This window comes from Eutrigla gurnardus (genome assembly GCF_963514095.1).
Source record: "Eutrigla gurnardus genome assembly, chromosome: 8".
NCBI lineage: Eukaryota > Metazoa > Chordata > Actinopteri > Perciformes > Triglidae > Eutrigla > Eutrigla gurnardus.
In genome coordinates, this window is record NC_139922.1 from 17,171,352 (window position 1) to 17,191,420 (window position 20,069).

Consider the following 20,069-nt stretch of genomic DNA (forward strand, 5'->3'; position numbering starts at 1 on the left):
TATGTCTGAATTTTGTCATTTGAGATATATTTCTAATAATATGTCATAAGAAGAGCGAATAAATGTTTAACTATTTGTTAATTAGATTTTTATTTGCAGACTTTGTACCTTAAAACATTTTTTCATGGATGGCTGTACAATTGTGAATGCCTGCTCATGCTTTGCTGGTGAATTAATAATAGAAAAAGAAAAAGGATTCACTTGTCTTATGAGCAGGAAGGGCTGTTTTGTCTGCCCCTGCAGGGCCACTCTTCTGTTTAGATTTGATCTTCTCCATCCTACAGGAAGAGGTGGAAAGTTAGCGCCTCAATGTCTACTTTTCATAAAAAGGGAGATTGAAAGGTGAATTTCTATTGGTAATCATTGAATCTGGGTCCATTTATTATTCAAAAGTGAATGTTGTACTGTAAATGCACTTTGTACTGACTCTACACTGTTTAATTGGTCTTACTGTTTCTTCAGTGTCTCCACAGATTTTTTCTCCATCTCCAGTCTGGCTGCAACTTTCTTCTTCACTCTGGCCTCAAACAGCTCAGCGCCCCTTAGAGGCAGAGATAGGTAGTGGAACAGAATGTGGCATAAAACAATAGAAAGAGCAGCCACAGGTTTTGCCCCAGGAGGCTGAAATTTGGCATGGAGGTCAGGTGTGTGGGCGTCAAGTTGTGTATCTGTGTTCGTGCCAATTTGCAGAAAGAGGATGTTGCAACCTTTTTGTGACAAAATTGTGTGTATATTCTAAATTGATTCACTTACAGTACTATTTGAGATGCTTCCGGGAAAGGTATTAATTATAGGCACGCAGAGACAGTGTTCAATTGATACTTTTCCAATGACAAAGAGGTCAGCTGAACATGCCACAACACATGTATAAAGAAAAATGTTTCCAAAAATAAATGACTAAGGAATGTATATATTTACTACCTAATTTACAATTACACCCAGATTCTTCTTACCAATAAACTCCTCAGAAATTAGTCAAAACTATCAATAATTACCCATAAAAACTCCCCCTAAACAGCGGTGTGTGAGTGCTGCTTCATGCAATGCAATTGGACTCTTGCCTATTACGCCCCTTTGGTTTCCCTTTATAAACTGAATACAGACAAGCTTAGTTGGGTTTAATTTATCCCTCACCTTAACTGTAAAGTTCACTCTAAGTATGTCAGGGACCGAATCAGGAGACTTGTGTGGCGTACAGACCTGGAGGCCAGTATTTTAGAAGACTTGAGATCAGACACCACATAGAGGAAGTAGTAGCTGAGGAAGACCCTCCTCTGTACCAGGAGGACAGTAAAACAGATCGCATCCCAGACGATGCCGGCTTCACCCTCCGGCAGCTCGCACTCAGCATTGGGAGTAGCTGATAGGATGAAAACAAATACGTTATATTGTGTTTGAATCATTTCTCAAACCTATTAAAGGACATAAATGGGTGCTCATAAAGTCTCAGTCCCCTGATTTCTGCATCCTCTATAACTCTATAACTGATTTTAGTCTTACATGAATTACTGATTCATTTTTAATATTATCAAATGTGTACGGTTCTGTACAAACACCAGAATGTATGGTTTGAGTTGTCCTTTATCATTATCAGACACTTACGGAGGTCGTAGCCTTTGATGGTGCAGAACATGCTGAAGGCTTGAATCAACCAGCAGCCGTTCTTCAACAGGCTGTCCAGGTAGGCACAAGAACCAAGCTGATCACACAACACACAGGAATGGCAGAAAGAGGTTAAAAAATATGAAGCGATGGGAGCTTGCACTTGTTTATGGCGTGGCAACTCACAGACAGCAGGTTCTTCATGGCGATCACAAAGCAGGTGTATCCGATGAGCCAGTCCCACAGTCGCAAGATATATCTGACGGGCTTCATCAACACGCTGCCTCCAAACAGCATGAAGTAGAAACAGGCGAACAGGTAGCCCAGGCAGAAGATGTTGATCCGCGTGGTGCCGGTGATGAAGATGAGGCACAGCACCAGCCAGAAGAAATAGCTGAAAACAAACACCTTTGCGATGTCGAGGTAGCACCTGAGGACCAGAGGGAGACTGAGAAAGGGCTGCATAACAGAGAAAACATCAGATCAAAACAAAACCAGGTGTTTTTATTTCTTCTTGATGATGGTCACCACTCTCATGTCTCTGCACGCTAAATATGAATCTGTCGCCTCTCTTTTGGCTCTGTTGGAAAATACACCTGCTTTCATCTCTACAGCACATGATACATGTGGAATCCAGCCTGAACAAAAATGTAAGATCAAAAAGGTGTGGTTTTACAGGTTATTATTTCTTGGAAATCAACATTTCCCTCTGTTTCCGGTCTTTATGCTAAGCTAGGATAAGCTAAGCTAATTGTCTCCTGGCTGTAGCTTTATATTAGGGGTACAGATATAAGAGTGCAGCGATCTTCTCTCAGCAAGAAAATGAATACAGGTTTTTTCCAAAAATGTCAAACTTTTCCTTAAACAATTGTGTTTGTGAATGGTTGTTATTTTTGTGTTGTTGTCTGATTGTTGCAGGCTATAAATAAAGTTCATGCTTATTTCTGTCAATCAATTAATCTATAGATTTTTCTGGGTTAATTGATATTTATATAATATAAGAATTGTAAAAAGGACAAAAAATGAAAAAAAAAAAAAAAAAAAACACCCAGAGGTATTCCTGCTGACATTTGAATAATATATGACAAAAACTGTTTTTAATACATACATACATTAATTTCCAGTCACTAACTAATAGTTTGAGCATTAGCTTTGATTGTAATTCATTTATTATTACAGTAAGTGATATTGCTAAACACTATATTCTATTGATATCAATGAGATCAAGAGTATGGCATCTATTATCATATAAATACGATCAACTGTCAAATACTAGATTCATCAGCCAATACACTGTCTGTGAATCAGATGAAGGCTCGTGGAAGAAAGTGAAAAGAAGCTCATAAATGAACTGGGAGATGTCCATAAGTGCTTAGCCAGCAGTTTCAGTTTACCAGAACAGCTTTCATGAGTTTGAAAACATAATATAAATTAATGATCTAAATCTATCCCTTAATGCTCCTTAAATGACCACACACCAGTGTGATGGACTCAAAATATTCTCTATCTGCAGTTTAAACCAAAGAGCAGGAAGCTGTTTGAAGAGATTAACTAAGTACTGGATTACAGAGTTCAGGCTATTTCCTGTCTATACATTTCTTAACTCTAAGGGTGAGTCACCATCAGAAAGAGAAGAAAATAAATAGACATTTTTTTTGTATATAAATAATCAATACAATTTTGGTATGACAAATGAAAGATCCAAATCGATATTCAGACCAAGACAAGACATATAATGGAAATGGAACCAAGACTAGTCCCGGTTAAAAAAATAATAGATATATAAAAAAATGTAGAAGATGAAAAAGCAATATAGCAAAAATGAATGTTGTTTCTGACCTACAGTGAAGGAAGTTATTGACAGGTATGAACTGGTTGAAGGAACACGGATCCAGACTACGGCTGATCTCAACGTTGTCTCCAGCCAGCAGTCGCACCGCCGCTCGGTTCTCCTCCTCGAACACTTGCCACTGCAGAGACGAGCAGAGCAACAGGAGGTGGTCGTCTGCAGAGAGCAGGACAGAGAGGAGGACAGAGAGGAGGACAGAGAGGAGGACAGGGAGGAGGACAGGGAGGAGGACAGAGAGCAGGACAGAGAGGAGGACAGAGAGGAGGACAGGGAGGAGGACAGAGAGGAGGACGTTGAAGTCTGACATGAGGATTACGAAGGAGGAGGAGATTTAAAGTCAGGCGATAAACTTACAGAATATGAATAAAGGATTGGGTCTCATGGCGAAGTCAGGCAGGTAAAACCACTTAATGACGTTCGAGGTCAAAGGTTGAAAGGCCGTTCTCCACGGGTAGTCTGGCAAATAAACACAACAGAATACAATGGGAATAACGTGGTGCTTTTTGACTTTGATGTTTATTAATCTGTAGGTCTAGTGGCAGAAAATTAATCTGCAAGTATTTTGATAGTTGATTAACTGTTTCGGTCATTTTTACAAGCAAAAACGCCAAACGTTTTCTGGTTCTGTTTTCTTTCCTCATATATGATAGTAAACTGAATATTCCTGGGTTTCTGATGATTGGATAAATCAGACTGTCCTCCTCGAGAAAACGACCACATAGGTCGTGTGTCAAGCACCGAATTACGACCATATGTTACGTTTCAAAATAGCGCGCCCTCTAGCGGTCAAGTAAATATCGACACTCCGGTGTCTCAGACGATCGCCCCCCCCACACGTCGACCTAAACCTACCCCGATTCCACGACATCTTCCCCCCACCCCCCCCTACCCCCCCCACGCCCACCCCCCCCCCCCTACCCCCCCCCCCCCGCGCGCCCCCGCGCGCCCCCCGCGCTAACCCCCCCCCCGCGCGCCCCCCGTCAATCACCCCCCCCCCCCCGCGCGCCCCCGCGCGCCCCCCGCGCTACCCCCCCCCCCCCCCCCTAAACCCCCCCCCCCCCCGCGCGTGCATCATCGGCAGAGACCGCCTCCACACGTCGACCTAACCCTAACCTTAACCACTACTATCGTTGCGGAAGAATCTCCGCAATACGCTACCAGAGGTCGTATTCGAGTGCATGGACCAACGACAACTGTGGTCGTATGAGTTGGAGGACTTGTTGGGATAAATAGGACGATTTTAACTTGGACCCCCATTGTAATGGACATTTTTCAATATTTTCTGACAATTCATTGAACAAACAATTAATGGATCAATGAAGAAAATAATAATTTATCTATAACGAAAAAAAATTGCAGTCCTACTATTGGTCACAAAAATCAATTTACAATCCAATAAATTGTCTCTGGTTGCAGCTTCTAAAATGTGATTATTTTCTGCTTTTCTCTGTTTGTTAGTATTGTTGGTGTTGTATTTCTTGGAATTTGATATTATTTTACTGATTAAACTATTAATCGGTCAATTCATCAAAACAATGGTTGACAAATAATCAACGACATGTTTCATACTGTGTTTTTTTTTTTCATTAAATCTCTTGTTGATCAATCATTGAGATGGTACTATAGCCTTTGTTTGGTTTGAGTTTAAACATTTTGTAAATGTCACCATTTTCTCCATCACTGCTGATCTTGCCCAGTTTCTCAACTGCTGGTGCTTCTTATAAAAAAATATAATTATAAATAAGTATATCTATAGTTAAGTCCTTTAAAAAAACTCCCAGAATGATTAAAGAAGTCCATACCAACACAGGCAGCAGGAGGGATTCCAATGCAGAGCACGTACTGCAGCACCATGAGCCCTGCAGTGAAGCAGCAGTATTTAGGCCACACCTCCCCGATGGCCTTCCTGCGTCGCCGTGACAGAACAGCCAATAAGGCGCAGGAATGGAGCAGTGCATAGAAATCCATCCTCTGACCAATCACGTTGACCGCCACGATTAAACTGATCTACGAAGAAGTGTGTGCATGTTAAGACGCCGCTGCCAGATACGATCAGATACACAGACGCGCGCCTCCACCTCCAGTACCTCCAGTCCAAACTTGTAGAAGCAGAAGTTGATGAAGTACTTGATGCAGGGCAGGACGCCGTCATCCAGGTGCTGCCTCGTGATGCCCTGAAAGATGATGCTGAAGGGCGGGGGTTTGAGGTCGTTATGGAGACGGAAGTAGAGCTGGTGCCGATGGACAGTCGCCTCGAATACCAGCAGCCCGAGCACCATCAGGTGGTTCTACAACACAGAGAAAACATTCTAGAGAAACGCTGCTCGGGGACACAATCCAAAAGTGGGGCTGTGGGATGTCTGTCAGTGACTTAGAAAACCAACTAGTGTGTCTCTGGAGTTCATACGTATGTCTTTCTCTGAGCTCCTAATAGAGCCTTTTCACAGCAGCCATTCTGACACTCCATTGCAGGGGAAAAACATGAATTATGCCGCGGAGGGCAGGGGCTCACTAGGCACCAGGGACTGTGGAACACTAAATGGAATGGGTCCATAATTAATCTTATCAATTACACCCCCTGTTTATCTTGAAAATGGTCAATTGTTTGGTCCTGGTGTTCTCTCTGTATCTTATTAAGCTTTAGAGAGTTTACTTTCCCTGCTTAATAGCTATTAAAAGGATTCTCAGTCCTACCTACAGTAAATAACGGAGTGGATTAGAAGCCAGACCTGGTTGAGTGTTGATGTTACATAATGGAATGCAAAAGCAGCTTTGTGTGGTCAATGTGATTCCTAAGAAATGTCAATGATTCAGAGTTATTAGTCTTTGGCAGGTGCACCGTACCCTGAGACAGGGAAGGATCCTGCCCTCACATTTACGCAGCGCTCCACACCAGTAGACGGGGTCTACGGGCTCGATGTAGAGAATAGACCTCCTGAGAAGCTCCACCATGTTCTCCCTCATCACCGCTCCATCATCCAGGCCCGAGCTGTTTGACGGCACCAGGCCCTGCGATACAAAACAACGTTAACGCCGACTGACAGGCGATCCAGAATCCTTTCGACGGCTATGGATACTCACAGCTGTGCAGTTGGAGGAGTAATCAAGTGGTTTGATGACTTTGAGCTGGTAAAACATCTTGCACACCACCATGACGCAGGCCCACACAGCAGAGACGCTGGATGCCACAGGTCGTATCCGTGGAAACGGAAGCGCAAACGCCCACAGAACCAGGAAGAGCAAGTTCATCAGAGAAACCTGTGAAAAAGTTATTAAAGGCTACTAATCCAGCGTTATAATAGTTGATCAACCTCCAACTTCTGAGGAGAAAGAATCATTTTTTTTAGTACTAAGTAAATCAATTTCATGGGATTTTTTACACACACATACCTACACATCTTCACACACATACACCTGCACAAACATCCCACCTCTTGCAGCGACACCCAGATAATGCCGGAGGCCACGATTTTGAGGCTGTGGAGCTCCAGCAGTCTCCAGCTCTGCTCCTGGAGCCTTTGGAGTCCTGAGAGAGCCTGAATGAGCAACAGGCTCGACCGGTTCACAATCACAACCCATTTGTCCTCACGATCACTGGCGACGGTTTCTGGAGGAAGAGAGGTGTTACGGCTAGAGAACACATCAGACATAATTTAAACATCATCTCTCATACAGCCCCCGGTAGAAAGTAAAGGCAAGACAAATGTCTAAGACTAATTCCTATATCTGTGTCTCAGAAGAGGAAAACATGTGTATGAAATACATATTGTTGGAGGAGACCCCACTGTTGATCTTGATAGTTACCCTCTTCTACTGTCTCTTCATGCTCTTCGGATCCTCTCTCCGAGGAGGTTTGTAGTCCAACGCTGTCCAGCGTCTCCTGACTTTGCCCATTTTCCATTTGCTCTTTCACAAGCCTGGAAGACAACAGGACATATCTTAAATATTGACAAAATTATTTGGAAAACCATACGCAGAGAAACTTAACAAAGACTGAGAAGGTGGGAGTTCTGTTTCAGGTTCAGGAGCAGTTTTATTGGTTGACATGTATCCCAACACTGGTTGTCACCAGGAAGTGTCTTTTTTATAACTCATCCCAAAACACATGTATACATACATATATTTTATTCATACATAAGTATGTATGAATGTAAAATATATATCAAATAAGCATAATACAGTATATACTGTTGACACAAACGCTGATCTGTTGACTAACCAACAACAACAACAACCAAGAGTCGAACAACAGCCTTACCTTTTCTGTAACTTTTCAATGTTTTCTTTAAGACTGGAATTGAAATGAAAGAGAGTCGTGTGAACAATACAGTCAGTGTCACTGATATTTCTGTAACTCTGAACACTGAATAATTCAACAATCATTTCACCTTCCTCTCCCAAATGAACTCAATGTTTAGCAGAAGTTATATTTTATGAGATTCACAGGCAACGCATTCACACCACATGTGGCCAGCTCACCCAATAAACACTGATTATATCTAGATACCGTTAAGCGTTAAGCGCCATTTGAAATGTGAGTACAATAAAAACATTTATGGGGGAATAAATCCAGCTCTTACATCTCCGATATCACATTGACTGAACTCTTGAGCTCTTCTTCTCTGGGAGGAGAGAAAGATAAAGAGATAAACAACATGTTTAAAGTACAGAATCAACAGTAATTGTTTAACATCCAAGAAACAATGGCACTGGTTTATAATAACATACATAATTCATTTATTGTACTGTTTTGAATATAAACTATAATATCAGTAAAACTGCTATCATATACATTTTACCACATTGACTGTTGAACAGATGTAACTAACTCAAGTCATTTGAAGGGATTTTATCTTTTTTCTACGGTCAATTTTAATGTGTGATCTTATTCCTACTTGCCATATTTATTACATTTATCAGCATTGTTATTTAAATACAGCATTGTAAATATTCTTTCCCTGCCTCTGCATATTTTTTGCGGTCTCACCTGGAAGTCTGTCTAACAGGTACGTTGTCGAGGTCAGTGAGAGTCAGAAAGTCTGTGTTGAAGTAGTGCAGCTGGAGGATACAAGCCAACAGGAAGACAGCAGGAAGCAGGATACGTGCAAACAGTTCCACCGTGTCGTACCGCTCCAAACCCAGGTCACGAAGACTGAAAACAGATGCGATGCTATGACAACTAGCGAACTGGGTCAAGTCTGCTGACAAAATTCACAACGCAAATCATTTTCATGCTTCATTTCCCAAAAGAAATCACAAATTGATTCATGTGTTATGGCACTGTCCTGCACAAGTGCTCCATTTGATTTCAGTAAAAATGAATATCAATCTTTCTCCTTGTCCCGATGTTTGTGTTTTAGTGTATAGGTCTGTATAGCTAAGATCGAAAATAGACCTAATCCGGTTTCACCAACGACTACCTCATGTTATGTTGTGTTGTGTGCCATGTTGGTCTGTATTTATTTGTTGTATTTGTGGCTGTTGTTTGTTGGATTGATTTCATTTATGTTTATCTAATATGCATAAATGTAAAAGTTTCAATAAAATAGAACAGCGTGTTTGCAGACACACAACTGACCCTTCTTCCGACATGCCCATAAACTGTCTGAACAGAGCAGACACACTTCTGAACTGGTACATGTAGATGGCTATCAACACCACCATGGAGTACCCGACCACCACCGCCCAGAACGTCTTCAGGACCCGACGCCACACATCATACCGGATCTGAGAGAAAGAAGACAGAGTGATACGATACGGGTTTCTCTGAAGCCAGAGATCTAAACCTAACTCATGAGTTTGATCTCCACTAATGAGACAAAACACTATAAACACCAGCAAACAGTCCAAACTGTGATGCCGAATAGACAAATGGTGTTTGTCTTGTCTTACGTCACCTCCACAGCCATTAGGCCTTTCTGCATAAGTGCCCACGGTGTTTCTAAAAGGTCATCAGAAACATAAGATGGGAGAGGGAAAAAAGGAAAACAGCAGCAAAAAATGACCGTGTATGTGTTTTTGAGTCATAATCAATACTTTTAACTGCAAAATTGTATCGACGAGCAGCACACAGTGTGTGTGTGCGTCCCCAAAGTTTATACAAAAGCTGACACACACAACAGCTAAATGATTCACTGTCAACACATTACAGCGTAAGATGAACCTGAAAGTAGTGGCCTTGTGTGTTATTCTCCACTTATTGAGCTCTGCAATCTCAATATCAAATTTCCACCAGTCATCTCCGAAAAGAGAATAACATAAGCTGGTTAACTTAAGTTGTTTCAAAAGACAGACAGACTAAAAGTTGGCTGATTCTTACCGGCCAGATCCCTGAGATCACTAACCTGGTAGAGGACAACACAGAAGAGGAAGAGGACAATGTAGAGAATCTTGTACACGACCACCTAAGCAGGGAAAACATTAAGACAATTAAATTAAATAATATATACCATGCCATGCAGGAAAGATAACGTGGACTACTAGACACATTTTTTCTTGGTGGCTCCCACATACTGTGCATAAAGAGTCCTTACAGTATGTGGCCCGAAGCCCTCCAGCATGCAGTTTATAAAGCCAACCCTACAACGGTGACATTCACTGTAGTTTCCTGACTTCATCAAGCCCTCAAGGCCCAGAAGTGGAAGTGTTTGGCAAAGTTTTATTAGACACATTGTTAGTTTGTCGATAGGTATACCTTTCCAGAGAAGCTGATCACAAAGAACATGGAGCAGCAGAAGAGGATCCAGTATTTGACCAGGGTCCCTTTCACTCCTGAGATCAGCATCACTGCAAGAGCTGATGGCGGACTTTCCTCCGCTGACATGGTGGAAGCCAAGCGGAGAAGTATGAGGACGGGAATGGCGTGGAGGGACGGGAGAGAATTGTGAAGGAGAATAGGTTGCAAAATGAGAACGCAGACATTTTTGACTTTTCATCACACTGAATTCAATCACACATAGCATGGCTACATGTCTGGTTTTCATTAGTACACAGGTGTCATATCCCTCCAAACAAAGTGTAGTAGCTTATCTTATCTTATCTTTGTAAGAGCAATTTGAAAATGAATTACGTTGCATGACTCTGACTTCCTCTAGAGATTCCTCCTTTAATCTCTGCTCCTCCTGTCTCTCCTTTAGCTGCTGACGAAACATCAACCAAAAGCTGAAGCTGTAGAAGACCTGCAGCAAACGGATGCACACATGCACAGTTTTACAATACGCTTTAGTAAACATTGTAAAGTTCAATTCATATTTGTGTAACAAATATAATGCAATCTGGAGTGCAAAAACAACCAAACAAATATGTTTAAAAAATCTTGTTAGATTAGGAGTGAATGAATGAATCTGAAATCTGTCATTTAAAGACCCTGAAAAAACGTTATTTATTTATTTAACCAGCTTCTTACGAAATAAACAATGGGATCTTACACACTTTTTTTGTATTTCTGTTTTTTTCTCTGTGTTGCTGATCCAACATGTGTGGCATTTCCATGGACCAATCTGAATTCAACAACATAAACATTGTTGAATGATGATAGTAAATGATGTGTGTGTGTGTGTGTGTGTGTGTGTGTGTGTGTGTGTGTGTGTGTGTGTGTGTGTGTGTGTAGACTGTAACTATGAAACACGTTCAATAGGTGCTGTGTAACATGGGAGTAAAGTAAATAAGTAAAGTACCGAGTGGCCTACCTCAATAGCGTATTGCGCAGTAACATTACACTCTTACAAATCTGACCTCTTTGTGTTTTCAACAACAAAAGGTATTTTCGTGTGATTTTACCGCCACGTCCCCCTCACCTTGGCTCCGAGGTGGACGACGGGCGCAGGGTAATAGCTGTTCAGGTCGAAGTCCACTATCACGGTCGCGGGGAGACCGGGGTAGAGCACGGAGGCGGGCCGCAGGCCGCTCAGGAAGCCCAGCACCAGCAGGACGGTGCCGTAGACGGCCAGGAACGGGGCGGATAGCATGGCGTAGCGGCGGCGGTCCCGCATCATCCAAATTATACAGGACCACACCAGCAGGGCAAATGTCAACCAGTTGTTGTAGGTGATACTCCACACCTTCGAATATATATTTATTTGACATTGTGACGCCAAACAGCCATTCATGTCACGCTTTTACACATACATTTTGTTTAGGAGTTTACTAAGCTAACGTTAGCTAACGTTAGCATTCTTGCTAAACGTTAGCGCCGAAGCCTGCGCAGTTTTCCACCTAATGTATTGGATATTTGTTCAGATAACACCAACTGTTTAGCTAAACTGACGAAGAACGTGTAAAAAAACCCCCAATACATGATTGTTTTAATTCCTTCCTTTCAGCTGACCTACGCTAACCCCAAACTTTCTCTTTTATATGTTTCTCTCCTGTCAACCTCTACCCCCACAAAATCAAATCACGTTAGTATAGCTTACCATCATGGTGATAAGGGCGCTGACATAGCTGTGTTTTTGCACCAGCAGTCCAAAGATGACCAGGCCACTGGGGCCTGAGGGGGAAGCCGAGGTCTCTGTTAGAGACTTAAGGTCATCTTCACACTGTTCCCCGATTTCTTCCTCGCCTACCATCTCTAGCACAACGGAGGAAAACAGAATGACATGAAGACATTTAGTAAATGAGTCAATGACTAATGTATGTAGCCTATTGCTGAGATTTTAGGACAGCCTCAACACATACAGTGGAGCTATACAAATTGATGAAAGTGGTTGTTGCTGAGGTCATGTATTTTTAAGTGATGATTACCCTGTAATGAGGAGTCTTTGCCTTCATAATCTGGTGGGTGGTAACAGTTTGTATACCCTGCCCCTCCTAACAGAGAGCCCAGATCATTTCCATCTTCCCAGGAACTCCCCGCCATTAAAATCATTGGCTGAGGAAAGACAGCGCATCATACTGTAAATATAGACCAGTATTCTCAAAAACAATATTCATCAATAAAATGACTTACCTCGTCAGGCAGATAGGTTTCCTCATCTGTGCTGCTCAAAAGCTGAAAAATAGAGAAAATCTGGTTGGTTATGAAATATTGTAGAATGCCAATTTCAAAATGCTGACTTGTGTAGGCTAGAGGTGAAAATAGCAGTAAAACCATGATGTCAGAACAGATGTGCTGGTATTCTTATCCAGAGCAACTAACAATGAGCACAGCAGTAGAATAGTGATAACTGATGTAATACATTGATAATGTTACTGTGACCAAACAGTAAGAGACAAACATATCAATGTTTACAGGTTACCTCCTCTTTATCTCCCGATATGTAGATGACCCTGGAGAAGCTTGGAGGAGCTTCTGGACTTTCTACTGGGGTCTCATACTCCTCCTCATCATGAGGATCCTGAGAAACACAGCAGCTATTAAAGCCTGCCATGTAAGGTAAGATAGTCTGAATACAGTGTGAAGTTCATGGGCCTGCATGGATGATGGCAACCCAGCAGTGGAAGTTGGAGCGGAGGCACCATGAAACCCTATATAACATATCCTGCATAGCATCAACATCACGTGAATAGGCCTGACTATATCTTATTCATTCATTAATAATTACTACATTCACACAAACCTCCTCCGTGGTCTGGGTCCATTTGTGCAGCAAAGCCACCAGTGTGTAGTAGAGCAGCAGTAGAACCAGAGGGTTGATGAAGTCAGGCCAGCTGACATGTGGGTGCAGACCAAGAGTGTGAGGGTCTGAACTATTGATTCTGATCACTCCTGTCATACCAAACAATCTAGGACAGGTAGTGAAGGAGTGCAGGGTGGCGTTTGAGGTAGGAATAAAAGCAGAGATGGTGAGATACAGAGTTAGAGTGGATACAGGAATACAAAAATGTATTTTTGTAATTTGATTTTTAATGTGCTTTTTATTTGTGTTGAGGTCATAGACTGTATAGAAGAACTGGAGGTAGTCATCGTGATTGGTACACAAGACTAAGGTTTTGTAGGAGGGAGAGGTGGATCTGCCAAACACGTGTCAGAGCATCTTACTGCATCTGTCTCCATCTGGCTTCTGGTGTGAAGCTGTTAATAAAGTTAGCTTTCATAATTTGAGTTAAACTTTACAGCTAAGTGTTAAAATCATCTTAGTAGCTAATTGTAATGTGGAAGCGAGGCCGCAGTCGTGACCTGTCAATCACAAGGTAGCCCCAAAGCATATCCGCTATTTTACTGTAAATGGGACCATCATTTACAAAATGGACATCATACTGTATTGAAGAAGACACTCCAATTAACCAAAATCTAATGTTTACTGAGATAATAAATCAAGTGAGAAGTAGGTTACTTTTCTTATACACTACCATGGAATCAGAGTCGCCCCCTGATGGCCAGCAGAGAGAAGGCAAGTTTAAGGCACTTCTCTGTTGGCTTCACTTTTCAAAACCTGAGATTGCTGAAAATGCTGATACCTGATATTTAAAAAAAAAAAAACCTGATCAGTCCAGTATATCAGTCTAATCTTTTAAATGACTTCTGTACCCAGCGAAGGTATCTTCTGGTGGCACAATCTCCTGAGACAGCGGCAGCTGGTAGAGGTACAGAGCCAGCAGGTGTCCTCCGCTGAAGATTGCCATCATCACACACAGGGAGCTGAAGATTAGCAGGCTGATGGGGCGACTGAACACCCACCACCACACCAGCCCCAGAAAAACCCCGAAATACACACCTGAGGTAAGGGATGGCAAGGTGATACCTGCGTATACACACACAAACACACATCCAAGAGTGAAAGTGAAGTGAAATAGACAACATTCCTCAACATTTTAAAACTACAATACACCTGCATGCTTACACCAGCTGCTTTACTGTACCTGCCAGCCCCAGCAGTAAAGTCACCACTACTTTCCCTGCTGTGTTCATGATTGTTGACAGCAGCAGTCTCAGTCCAACTGCAAAGACTATCAGTTTCTGGACAAACTGGGGTGGAGCCGTCTGAACCGGCACTGTAGTCTCATCAGAGCTGTCAAAGGAAGAACCTTCTGAGTCGCTTCCTTCCTCAGACTCTGTTTCAGAGTTTTCCACTTCCTGCAAAACCCATGAAATAATCAGATTGATATTGTGTAGGGGGAGTTATAACACTAGATTTGTGCCTGCAGTTACCTCGGCGTCGGAGGGTGGTATTCCGTTCTCATGCAGACTGATTTGGGGCACAGGACGCAGTAGTTTTTTACACAGCCTCAGTACGAAGAGCGAAGAGCAAAAGAGACCCACATCCGGGGCCAGGAGACGAACAATGTTCCCGGGGTCAACCGAACTGAATCTGGAAAGAGAAGCATTATCATAGGCTTGATCTCCAGAGACCTTCTTCACATAGTAAACATGTAGTTTCCATTTGACGAGTGCTCCTTATGATACCTTATGATGCCAAAATGGTAGAGAACATCTTCCCAGTGGCCACTAACTGTAGATAAATAAGGAAAAAAGGTTTTATTGTTAGTTCCTGAAAATGTTCTTACACAGTCACAGTCTATCCATCCATCCATTGTCTACCGCTTATCCTGTATTCAGGGTCGCGGGGGGCTGGAGCACAGTCACAGTCATTTCAAACAATATTTCCTTGAAGTGTACTCACATGAGTGGTGCCATTTTTAATTTTTTTACAAAAACAGTGTTAGTCTGAAATGTTTGTTTTTACCATCCAGAGGGATGTAGGTGAAGGTGATCTGCATGAAGCACTGCAGGGCCAGGAAAGTCATACTAGTGTAGATGATCAGCCGCAAGAACTGCCCCGTTTTGCCTGAAAATAGCAGCAGATGAGAGACAACAGGCGGAAACAAAAGTGATGAAACAACTTTCAATGTCAGAACGTTGATACATTCAGTATACAGTATATATATAATAATAATACATTATATTTTCATAGCGCTTTTCCACACTCAAAGGCGGAACAGAACAACAAACAAACAAACCAAAACATTTTGACAATGTGCTAAACTAGAGTTAGTTTGTGAATATGTCAGCTGTTAATCTTGAAATTTCATCTTAGTTAGTGATGAAGCAGGTAGTGGAATTTGGATTGAATAACAAATAGTAAGTAGTAATAGTAATAGTAGTAGTAGTATAAAAGTATTGAAAATTTAAAAAAAGTTGCTATAACTTTTAGTCTTCCATTCTAGACAAGATATAATAGATATATAGATATAATTATTATTCTGCCTAAAGGGAGATTAAACCAAAGAGGGATAAAGCTCTGATGGTGGTGCAGTACAGTACACCCATACACACACACACACATACACATTGATGGATGATGCATTTGTCTTAAAGGCATTTTTCAGTAATTATGGTCTCTTAGACGGTTGGCAATATTTGAAATTTAACTGGTTCTTTTTCTGTGAGTATTTTTACAGACAAATAAGCCGGCTAAAGGGAGATATTTTTACAGTCAAGTGGGATGTCATTACAGGTCCTTAAATGAACCACTCCCACGTGCAGGCACTGAATGTGAGCTGAATGTTGAAACCAGTGCAGAAATGTCCTATAATGCAGTTCTTCTAGTGGCCACAAGAGCCAGATGACACTCTTTGACTGCAAAAAAACAAGATATACCGGTTATAATATTAGCTGTCGCAGCTTCACAGTTAGTTTAACAAGATTGCAGCCATGCTAGCAGCTTTGTGAGGCTGTACTTAGGCACACTGGTGGTTTGAGCTAAATGCTAACATCAGCAAGCTAACATGCTCACAATAATAATGCTAAGATGCTAATGTTAGGCAGGTTCAAAGTCACAAGATCAGTTCAGCTTGAATAACATAGTAAGGACTTACATAGTTGATGACTACTGATTGGCACTAGTCACTATTTTCCAAGCAACTCATTTACATTACCAAGTCTTTATCAGCTAAGATATTCTTTAACTTTCAATTGTTCAAACCAATTCAGATAATCTCAAACAAGCTGGCAGTTACTACGAATGTAGGAAGGACTTTATACCTATACTACCTATAATGTTTAAGATTACATTTTTGATAATATACCTAAATCATTTTCCTCTTAGATAGACTGCACTTACTCAGAGAAAATAATAAATCAGTGTTCAAGGAAGAAATGTACAAAAGTCATATACATTAATACATTTATTGATGACACTAAAATAATTAAATGCTAGAAACGGGAAGCTTTTAAATTAATTGTTTGTTTTTAACCAAACGCAACAGTTCATAATCTCAGTCTAGAGTCTGACCCTTGTAATCAAAAGGTCGGAGGTACAAAAGCATTAATAGCTGTTGCGGTTCAATATTAGCTGAGCCTGCAAATGTACTGTTGCTCAGGATTTTTTCTAAAAGCATTGTTTCACTTAAACCTCTCTGCTTCCTAATAAGGGAGACACACATACACTCTCCAAAGTGTCAGTGGATTTACAAAAAACCCACGAAACAGATGCACACAGGATGTACACACTTGACCACTTAGCCCAAGGAGAGTGAACTCATATTAGGGATATTAAAATAACTGTGGGATCAGTGAATATTGCTGAAAGGCAAACAGTCTTAGGTGGAGGGATGGAAAGAAAGAAAAAATGCTGTCAAAATGCTGACATTACATCTTTTAATTCCTCACTGTAATTACCAGGTTATGTATAATTGATTTGACCGTTCCAACCGCATCCCCTTTACAAAGTACTTTGAGGGAGGGGTACAGATCCTTTAATTCATCAGTGATCAATACAGAGAAAACACATGCACATGTGCACGCACACACACACACACTAAATATAATCTGTTTTGCTTTATCTCCCTTTTTTTCCATCTTCCAATCACAATCAAACTTTAACAGAACAATTAAGTTGTAAATAAATATACACAACCCATAAACAATACAAAATATCACAGGAACTGTTTACTTTACATAATGTTATGTTCTTAAAAGATTAAAGCTTTTGCTCTATAGGGATAGTTAACATTTAAAAAAAAAAGGGGGGGGGGGGGTTGGCATCTTATCCATAGTCTGCATGCCCCCAGTTTGGAGTGCCAGCACAGATGTGAAGCAATTTACTGTTATGGATAGGGGAAGTAGCAAATCTCATATTAGCCACTGAAAAAAAATCAATATCAGTTTAAATGGACGGTATATTTTTTTTATATTTTTTATTGCTTTACCTTCTCGTCTGACAGCCATCTGTATTGTGATACATTTGAACTAACCCTTTAAAACACCAATGCACAGTAACACAAGCTAACTAACTAATCGAGGCAGCAGGAGACCATCAGGACTGTCTTTTACAAGGAAAAGTTACTGCTTTTTGTCAAAGGTGTCTTGTAATAAAGTAATTAATAAAGCTGTAAAAATACTCCCAAGGGTTGGGGTTGTACACTGACTGTTGATAAGCACCTCCTACAAGCCCACTTCCAAAAATCCAAACAATGCATGTCATAGTGTAGTAGAGGTAATTGCCATTGGCCTCTGTTTCAATGAGAATTATTGGAGGGATGGTGTATTTTTAATGTAATCGTCTTAAATTGCAAACACAGAATGATCATAAATGAATTGCATCAACACTTTAACACTTTGTAACTGGGTCAGAGCAAAACCTGTGAAATCATAAATACTTTATATGAAATGATTTGCCTCTGAATTCCCTCTCACCTTTCATGGTAGCAGGGCTGGGGTTTGGCAGCAGCGGCAAGGTGAGCAAAAACAGGAAATACACCACTGACAGACCATTGTAGCGGAACGAAGAAGCTGAGGTGCAGAAGAAAGAACACACATACTTCATCTGTTTGATAGAAATGGTCTACAATATTAATTTGTCTACAGGAAACATTTAAGTTTTTTTATTTTTTTTTATATATATTATTTTCTTTAGATCACAAACATGGCTTTGGCCAGGTAAACTCAAAAAGAACACAAATAAGCAAATGGCCTGGTGTAACCAGCCTCTTTACTTATATACAATGTTTGGAAACTAATCAAAATAACTTCTAAAAGGAGAAAATACCACAGTTCATCTAAACCACCAAGTGCTGTGGCTTAGCATTGGAAAAGCATGAAATAGAAAAGCCTGTACCCAGTAAGATTTTTAGAGCGCACTCACACTAGGCCATCCGTACTGTACCCAGGCACGATGGGGCCTTAAGTCCGTATTGTTTGGCTAGTGAGAGTGCTCTTTACGTTTTAAAGAACGGCGTGCTTCCTCGGCCCCAGCCCGATTAGAAGAGGTGCGCGACCTGCCAGTAAAGTTGCAGTCATGTTCTCTATACTGTTCTCTATTGTGATGAGTTTGAGCCGGCGCTTCTTGGAAACTACATAATGCCATGCATGTGTTGTATTACGACCTGATGATATTATTGTTATGCAAAATTATTGTTATGTAAAAACCTAGAGGTGTGCATTTCTCACACCAACTAGTCTTATACATTAACTATTTCCTGTAAGAAGCCTATATTAGGTAACACTTAAGAACTTTGGCATCTTAACTGGATTTTAAAATGATCGAACAATTCTTGGCTGCTCAGCTTGTGTTTTGCAATGAAGAAACCATTAAGAGGTCTGTGGGGATAAAGATAAAACAGTCAGGGACCCTCATACTGGAAAGAGATATGTATTCTTTCATCACAACATCACAGCAGCAACATTATAACTTACAACTAACACTTGTCCCATTAGCAAATCAAAGGCCCCACACAGCGTAGACAACAGGCAAAGTTACACAGTACATTTCACTATTCACAGTAGATACAAAAATGGTCCTCAGGTAAATCTTCGGTCAGCGTGGTCCATCTCAGACCTGAACTTTGCGACGCACAGCCTCTTGCTGGCTTGATAACAACACTTAAGCTTCAGCTCATATTTTGCAAGATATGAGACATGAATGAACCTAATAGAAATCCATATTAATCCCGGAAACTATATGAGTGTCATGTATTTCCTCAATATACTATTCAGCCAAAAGCCAGTTGTCTGCAACAGTAAGCACACATTTACTAGCTAATCAGCATCTCCACTTGACACCCAAATATTACTCTTATTCTGATCTCAAGACCCGAAACTGCTGTAGAAACACCATTTAAACCTAATATGACCTCTTTGCTCTCTAACTGAACTCTGGTTAGGGACACACTGGAGATGTAATTTCTATCAGAATAATTGCATATGAATAAAATGATCAAACAGACATCGACTCACCAGTCAGCAGGAGTAGTGGTAGCAATAAGTTATAGAGCATCCCAATAACGAGGTCCCCTGCCATGTCTCCTTCTTAGTGCCAGAGACACTCACACCGCTCCTTCAGACACAATCTCCCTCTAGATGTCCACACAAATAAGCAAAGCAATGTGGAGGGAAACTCCAGCCTGCCCACATCAGAAGAACATCTGTGAAGCCTGGGTCAAAGCATCTTCCAATACAGCAGTGAAAATACAGGAAATATAGTTGGAGTCCGACACACTCAAAGTACAACAAAACAGAGACGATAGCAGTCCAGTGACAACGAACACTGAATGTGCGGAGATTCTTGATTTTAAAATTGTGTGAAGATGATCTTTGCCTGTGTCTCTGTCACACCCTCCTTTCCCTCGCTCACCTCTCTCTATCTCTCTCTCTCTCTCTCTCTGCCTCTCTCCCAGACATAATGGGTTGTGACCCAGCATCTCTGATACTATACTCATATCGAGGCTAATCTCACTCAGA

The 20,069-nt window shown here is 41.2% G+C and overlaps 1 protein-coding gene across 1 annotated transcript in view; it reads right to left on the minus strand.

Annotated features, from left to right (window-relative positions):
* LOC311017777 (piezo-type mechanosensitive ion channel component 2) overlaps positions 1–19,663 on the minus strand; it is a 29,649-nt gene extending 9,986 nt beyond the window's left edge. Inside the window, exons 1-33 of the mRNA XM_084016357.1 lie at positions 19,566–19,663; positions 18,027–18,122; positions 15,076–15,177; positions 14,796–14,841; positions 14,541–14,700; positions 14,252–14,465; positions 13,920–14,133; positions 12,994–13,174; positions 12,688–12,765; positions 12,399–12,440; positions 12,194–12,320; positions 11,866–12,011; positions 11,248–11,511; positions 10,521–10,629; positions 10,146–10,267; positions 9,796–9,855; positions 9,030–9,178; positions 8,439–8,603; positions 8,032–8,073; positions 7,710–7,742; positions 7,256–7,368; positions 6,883–7,058; positions 6,533–6,709; positions 6,296–6,460; positions 5,539–5,739; positions 5,254–5,458; positions 3,806–3,907; positions 3,442–3,607; positions 1,789–2,032; positions 1,603–1,699; positions 1,201–1,360; positions 452–541; positions 202–278 (exon numbers count right to left, since the gene is read on the minus strand). Of these exons, the coding sequence (XP_083872483.1) occupies positions 202–278; positions 452–541; positions 1,201–1,360; positions 1,603–1,699; positions 1,789–2,032; positions 3,442–3,607; positions 3,806–3,907; positions 5,254–5,458; positions 5,539–5,739; positions 6,296–6,460; positions 6,533–6,709; positions 6,883–7,058; positions 7,256–7,368; positions 7,710–7,742; positions 8,032–8,073; positions 8,439–8,603; positions 9,030–9,178; positions 9,796–9,855; positions 10,146–10,267; positions 10,521–10,629; positions 11,248–11,511; positions 11,866–12,011; positions 12,194–12,320; positions 12,399–12,440; positions 12,688–12,765; positions 12,994–13,174; positions 13,920–14,133; positions 14,252–14,465; positions 14,541–14,700; positions 14,796–14,841; positions 15,076–15,177; positions 18,027–18,122; positions 19,566–19,629 (4,387 nt within the window). The 5' untranslated portion in view covers positions 19,630–19,663. The remainder of the gene's footprint in view (positions 1–201; positions 279–451; positions 542–1,200; positions 1,361–1,602; positions 1,700–1,788; positions 2,033–3,441; positions 3,608–3,805; positions 3,908–5,253; positions 5,459–5,538; positions 5,740–6,295; positions 6,461–6,532; positions 6,710–6,882; positions 7,059–7,255; positions 7,369–7,709; positions 7,743–8,031; positions 8,074–8,438; positions 8,604–9,029; positions 9,179–9,795; positions 9,856–10,145; positions 10,268–10,520; positions 10,630–11,247; positions 11,512–11,865; positions 12,012–12,193; positions 12,321–12,398; positions 12,441–12,687; positions 12,766–12,993; positions 13,175–13,919; positions 14,134–14,251; positions 14,466–14,540; positions 14,701–14,795; positions 14,842–15,075; positions 15,178–18,026; positions 18,123–19,565) is intronic.
* Positions 19,664–20,069: the final 406 nt, after the last annotated feature.